Source organism: Halyomorpha halys, unplaced genomic scaffold (assembly GCF_000696795.3).
Source record: "Halyomorpha halys isolate HHAL.00 unplaced genomic scaffold, Hhal_1.1 Scaffold622.1, whole genome shotgun sequence".
NCBI classification, from domain to species: domain Eukaryota; kingdom Metazoa; phylum Arthropoda; class Insecta; order Hemiptera; family Pentatomidae; genus Halyomorpha; species Halyomorpha halys.
Genome location: NW_027106831.1, coordinates 433,017 through 440,163, shown reverse-complemented (window position 1 = coordinate 440,163; position 7,147 = coordinate 433,017). Strand labels below are relative to the sequence as shown.

Below are 7,147 nucleotides of genomic sequence, written 5' to 3'. Positions count from 1 at the left end.
TAAATAATTGGCCGTATTATTTCAAATTATGAAGATGGTCAGGGATGCGGTCAAAAGGGAACAAAAAATAGTTCACAACTATTTATTTGCCGATATTTTGCCTCACTTTGTACAGCTTCATCAGGGCTTTTCCAGTAGAACTTTCAAAACAATCATTGTTTTTTTTTACATATATATGTATATATATATATACTTAAGTATTGTCGAGAGAAAACAGTCAAAAAATGAGAAAAAAGATATAAAATGACTAGCTCGGGTTCCAGAAATAGAATGGCTTTATTCAGTTCAGTACCTCTATATATACCTATCAATCAGCTGATACAGCCTGTCAGCTGTTTGATACTTGAGGTGGTAACTCCCCCCCCCCCATCATTTTACGAACAATTCTCATAAACTTATACTGCACAATATAATAACATAAAAAAAAAAATTTGAATACCATTTACAATAAACTATAGCCATAAAATAATAGGCAGACAGTTCTTCTAAACTCCAACATATACAGAAGAAAAATGACTATATCAATAATACTGTAAAAAATATACAGTATATTTTGTATATGTACACATAAATATTCTCTCCCCATATTTATTCACCAATCCTCATCCATTCTTTCCTCTAAACAACACCTATTTCTTCACTTATTGCATAACCAAGCCTCTGGATCATTGTAAACAATATAAATAGGCATATATTGGTTAACAGTAGTTAAACCCAGATCTCAATGCAATTTCATTTTGCTTACTGGAAACTCTTAAATGCTTGCCATGTATTTATTCTTAGGAGACATTTGTCCAAGAATAAAATTATTTTTCTTTTCATTTTAAATATAAAACTAAAGAACTAGTACAATAACATGAAAAAGATTATATTTACAAACAATTTTTGAAATTTATATATTCTCGCGTGTTATCTGGGCCAAGAGACAAAACACAAAGAACAAAAACAACAATTTTTTTATTGCAATAGAACAAAAATATTCATAACACTTTTAACTAATCTAGAATTACTCCCTTTTTTTTTACACAACTTCCAAAAACAGCTGTTTTAATTCATCGGTGATTTCAGTTATAATCGATCAACCAGATAACATCATTTCAATATTCAAAATTCACATACTAAAACTAATCAGAATAACTATATTTCTGGTATTCTAATCTAGTTGTGGTGATATGAGGACAATATATTGTGGTTGCCAGAAGTTTTAACTGTCTAATATGGACAGTTCTCCTCTTTCTAGGTTCTTTGACACTTTCTATTGAAACGATATTATGTTCTCGATTGACAATCACTCTGAATGATCCCTCATACTTCTGCAGCTCTTTCTCTATGTTGGTCCTCTCTTTCCTAAATACCACTGTCCCAATATTTATTTTACTCGTTACGTTTTGGACATTCAAATTATGTTGTACCACTCTTCTATTTTTTTCCCCTGCGAATCCTGTTCCTGACTTTGGCTTACAACTTTTAGAAGGCCATCACATTACCGGCCATTTCTCTTCTCCCCGCTAAGTACAACAGTAGTCCTGTCGACGCCCCTGCATCCCAAAAAGAATTTCGAATGGGACAAAGCCCCGTGACTGTGTGCATAGAGTGGTTGTATGCTGCGACTGCCCGTTCCATCGCATCATCAGGTTCCAGTCCTCTTTCTAGCTGGTACACTTGTAGGTGGTCATTTAGAGAGCTATGGAGTCGCTCTATCCCTCCACAGCTTTTTAGATGTTAAGGTGCCACACCACTTCCAATATTCTTATTTCCTCTCTGATGCTTGTATTATCAAATTCTCTCCCACTGTCGGAAGAAATTCTGTTGAGCACTCCATAGAATTGGAACCATGACTGAAGGGCTCATAAAACCGCCTCTGCTGATTTGTCCTGTTCTAGGTATGCCTTGTCCACATTACTGAATACATCAATGACTGTGACTCACTTATAGCCTTTCCAGGTGAAAGAATCTATCAGTAAGTCGCTGAGGGGCATGTTGGCAGTAGGGATCTCTTCTTGAGCTGTATGGAGTGGGCGCCTATCATACTTCGTACTGAGGCACACCTCACATTTCCCAAAAATCTGGATTGTGCATTTCATGCCCCACCAGAAATATTTACGCCAAAATGCTTGTAAAGTCTCGTTCAGCCAATGATGATTAATTTTTCCTTGGTGATAACCCAAGGTCACCTCCTTTTGATGCTCTGGATCTCTAGGGGTATCTACCATTTCTATATAGGAGAGCATCCCATGACCTACACTAGTAGGCGTTTTACAGAGGCAGAAGCATGTTACAGTGCCTTGGAACGAGAACTACTGGAGATAGTATGGTCAATAGAGCATTTCCGATCCTACTTGTTCAAGAAATGATTTAGGGTCCAGACGAACCATAGGCCTCTGCAATGGGTGGGAAAGCTAAAGGAATCGTCGGTGAGAATTACAAGGTGGAAGGAACTGTTGAGCCAGTACTGGGATGCTCTCTTACCTCTCCTTCCTGTGACAGCACTACTCCCAGCACGTACTCATCAGCATCTGTCGTGAGTGTGAACTGCTTTTGGAAGTCAGAAAACGCTATTATTGGTTCCTTCTGTAACTGATCTATACATTTTTAATGTATCAATGTATGTATCAAAGTAAATGCCGAACTACTACCGCTTTTTGAAGGACCATATAAGATCATGAACAAGTTGGGAAAGTACTCATTTGTTATAGCCGATCCTAATAATGGTAATACACAGGGTCTATTTCATACCAGTCTTTTAAAACTTTTTCATGACTAGATAAAAGTGGCACTTGATTGGTATCAGCTGGCTGGAGGTGTCACATCCGTTTCGCAGAGCTCTGCAAAGCTTATCATTGCATGAAATGTTTTTAATTTTGAGTAAAGAACGAATCCTTTTTTGCATATATTACTACTCAAAAATAAAATAAATAAACTTGTTTAGAACATAAATTTTGTATTGTAAATATGTATTAAATTATAAGTGAAATGTGAATCGGTTTTATCAAACTATGTTTTTAATATGTTTGTATTTATATGTAAAGATGTTATATTGAATTGTAATTATTGTATTTGTAACTCAAAGGCGGTTTTTGACCAAATGTTTATTTAAAAAATTAGAATTTGATTCAGACTTTATTAGAAAAAAATGGAAAAAAAAAAATATTTTGAGCACAAAATAATTTTTTTTTTTTTATTTGGAGAGGAGGAGAAATGTAATATCCTCTTTTTTAATAAATAGTTGATATTTATAGATAAATGATTTTAGTTATGTTTTTATTTTATGTATATTGTTTCAGTATTGTTTATTTGTTATTTTAAATCAAAAAGCAAGCTAACCGGTTTTCATTGTCTAAAATAAATACACTGTTCAAAACAAGAAAGATGGCGGTGCGTGTCCTTCCGAAGTGTTCGTTGGGTTGTTTGTGTTTGATAACATGGATTGAAATTAGTCAACTTTTGTTGTTCCTATGCAGTAATTATGGAAAAGGAATAATCAAAGAAGAAATGGAAGAAAGTAACAATTATCAATAAACTATTTACATCATAAATCATAACAAGTAAAGCAGAGCGATTGTACTACAATCGATTATTTTTTGGATCGACCAGTAAACATTGAAGATAGAAGAGAGGAAACAGGCACTCTTGATTTTGCTAGCTTGGGGAGAAGACGTCCGTTCGGCTAGAAGCGGGAAGGACTGGAAGCCATTGTTAGGAGTTGGACATAGCGTCATGGACAAGAGGATGTCAACAGTCATATATCACCAAAGGAAGATTGTGTAATTGGTTAGTTTTGTTTCTAACTGAAATTTATTGTATTTGTAGAATAGCTATTAATTAAGTTTAAGTGTTATTATTAGTAAAGTGTCGTCTGTTTCTGATTGCCAGGAAACCCGCCCTGAGAAAAGAGTCTTTATGTTATGAAATTTAAATAAAATTCTATTATCTGTTAAATATTAAAGTTTTTAATTTGAACCCAAGCTATCTCTTATATTTGAAATTAGTTAAAACTAATAAAATTCTTTTTATTTTATTTTAAATATTTTTTGAATATTACAATATATATATTTAATTACTTTGTATAATACATCCTCGGGATCCCCAGGGAAGCCTCTATCTCCCAATTTTATGAAGAGTTAAGGTGGCTTTATTTTTTCCACCGTCGTAAGTATTTCCTGGCATTCTTCCCTTTTTTAATAAATAGAAGATTTTTATTTATTCATTCTATAGAAATATTGTTTTGAGGTAAACAACGTTTCTCATATATTTTTTTTTTTAATTTATAAAAATGGATATCAACATTATATACTATTTATTGTTAATTATGATCATTTCATCTTCTTTTTTTCTTTTTTTTTACTCACTTTATTCTTATTATTTACATTATGATTCAATATCACGAGTACTTTATGATTTTTATTTATTGATTTTTTTTCTATGTACTCCTAGACTCTAAAGCCCAATTTTTATTTTCTGCGATGTTATTCTGAAGGGATTCGTTCCAAAATAAATAAAGAATATTATTATTAAATAAAGTCAATCAGAAGGTATTTAGACACAGACAGAAAGTGTCAGATTAGTTATAATTCATTCTGCCGATTCACTTCCTGTTTATCTTTCATTTGTCTGACTAAAAAGTTGGTTCTCCGACATGTAACATGCTCTAATTTTCAATGATATGTATTGTAGTATGTCATTTATTTAATTTTGCTCATTATTATGTTATAGAAATGATTTTTTTTATTTAACTTCAGCATTCTTTGTTTAATTTGAACTATTTTCATATAGTTTGATAATCTTACCTGCTCTGAAAGCTAGGCTGTATTTATAATTTGGAATATGTGTGTAATTTATCAACCCCTATGAAGCCCTTTTCCAAAATTTGATTACAAGGCTCTTAAGTTAACTTGGATTAGTATTGTAAGGAATATTCTCTTTCTAATTCAGCTACAATCAGTATCTATTCCTCAGTTTCCCATGTTTCTTAATTTCCATCATAGTTGTTTTCATTCCATCTCAGCTTAAGTTTTTGCTGAACTCTTTTCCATCAAAAGTAATGTCTGTTGAAGCTAAAGCCAGTAATTCCTTCATCATTTCCAGTTTAATTTATATGGTGATTAAATGATCACAAAAATCATTACAATCATTAAAAAACTTTTTCATCTTCAAAACTTCTGATAAACTTATTTTATTTTGTTTGAATTTAGATTTAATTTGAATGATTCATTTTTAAAATAATATTAGAATTATTCAAATCACATAACATGTTTGTTTACATGGTGTGTGAATGTTTGTTAAACACACAACTCTTCCATAGAGAACACCATGGAAGAGAAAAAGTAAAAGTAAAATTAATAAATAAAATAAAATGATTCAATAATTTTAATGGAAAATCAAATTGTAGAAACTTAACTAGCTAGTGTAGATTTTTGTGAGAACAAAATTTTTTTTCCCTAAAATTCTAATAAAAACCTTTAACATTAGGAAAATTGAAATCGCTGGTGGCCGTGAAGTTTTTAGTCAAAGTCGATGTAAGGCTATTCGAAAATCACGTTCTGATGACAAAATGATAACTCGTAAACAAAAGTCTTCCCATGAATCAGGAGCTATTTGGGAACTAAGAAATAAGTAAGTACTTGTTACGATTATTTTTTTCTGAAAGTTTTAAAAGCACATGTTAGTTGCTAAACGTCGTAGCATTTTTCTAATTTATTATAAAATATTTTAAATAAATCAGGTGTTGAGTCAAATGATATTATATATATGTGTTTGTGTGGTTTAGTGTGAGACCTAATTTAAAATTCAATTTTAACCCTTAAGTAGTCGTGCCTGTTCCATCAAATAAACTGTTGTGCAGCACACACCATTCACTTTTTGTAGAGAAAATGTTATATTTCCATCAAGTTCCTTCTTTTTTTCTCGTAACTTTTGGGAAATTATAATTAATAGATTACTAGCCTTTTCTAAACTTTCTCAATGGTGAAGTATATTAAATAGGTAATTGTAATTATTTTAATATTAACTTCTATGATTATTATTAACGTAGATTTTTAAAAAAGAGGAAATAATCTTATTCCACCTCTGAAATGATTGTTGTGAATTTTCCTATGGCAGCCTGTCTGATGTCTAGAACCCTACATTTACTGCTGTGATGCTGCTAGGACTAGGCAATTGGAAAAACATCTCAATATATTTATAAATTATTGATTATTATTTATTATTATGTTATTTATAATAGTTAGTTATATTAATTTTAAAATAATATAAGAACATGTGTTGTGTAACTACTTATTTCTATTAATTTATTAGTTATTCGTTATGGCTTTAATTGATTATTATCATATAATAAACAAAATAATTGTTAAAATTAATTAATTACATACTTTCCTGCCATTATGACAAGTTAAGAACAAACAGCCTGTTGGATTTCACGTAAATATGTAACAAAAATTAAATGTAAGCTCTAATTAAAACCACTTTTCCTCTTGAAAGGAAAATGGTATACTTAAGAGTTATTCCAACCCTTGTGTAGCCTAGGTCATTCCATCTTCAAATAGAGATATAATTGGTCTGAGTGTATAATTGTATTAGAGTAGTCTTTATCCTGCATAAGTGCGACTACTTAAGGATTAAAGGATCATTTTATCTTGAATTTGTTTTAATGTTTGTGGCATTCATTTAAAAAATGTTTACTTTAATTTTAGAAAAAAATTATGTCCCTTCAAATATTATTTTTTTAAATTAATAGGCAGTCATTTAACATTGGCCTGATTTTAGACAATAATTTTCTTTTATATGGATGCAATCAATTGGCATTTATAAGATTTTATACATATTTTGTGTTCAACACATTTACTGCTATTTTTCTCTATTCAATTCTAAAGTTACTTAATTTACTTTAAAACATAATAAAGGAATAATTGCTTACTATAAAAAAAATTGTTTTTGATTACTATTTTGTACATTTCAAGTTTTAGGAACAATATTACTGACATTTATTGATTGAATTCTTAATAATGTTCAATTAAAAATTGGATTATTCATTAATTAATTAAATTATTTCTTATGCTGTAGTGATGTTGAGGTGTAGAGCTTCACAAAACACGTGTTCCTTGATCTTTCTGACTTTTATTTTATAAATTTCCCAAATTAACATATTGAA

At 30.6% G+C, this 7,147-nt stretch overlaps 1 protein-coding gene across 5 annotated transcripts in view; it reads left to right on the top strand.

Moving 5' to 3' along the window:
- LOC106684811 (amyloid-beta A4 precursor protein-binding family A member 3) overlaps positions 1-7,147 on the top strand; it is a gene marked incomplete at its 3' end in the record, with an annotated part of 167,214 nt that overhangs the window by 37,815 nt on the left and 122,252 nt on the right. For 4 of the 5 annotated variants that reach the window (XM_067045133.1, XM_067045134.1, XM_067045131.1 and 1 more), the window contains 1 exon segment: positions 5,470-5,613. In XM_067045133.1, coding sequence (XP_066901234.1) covers positions 5,470-5,613 — 144 coding nt within the window. 5 annotated transcript variants of the gene reach the window in all.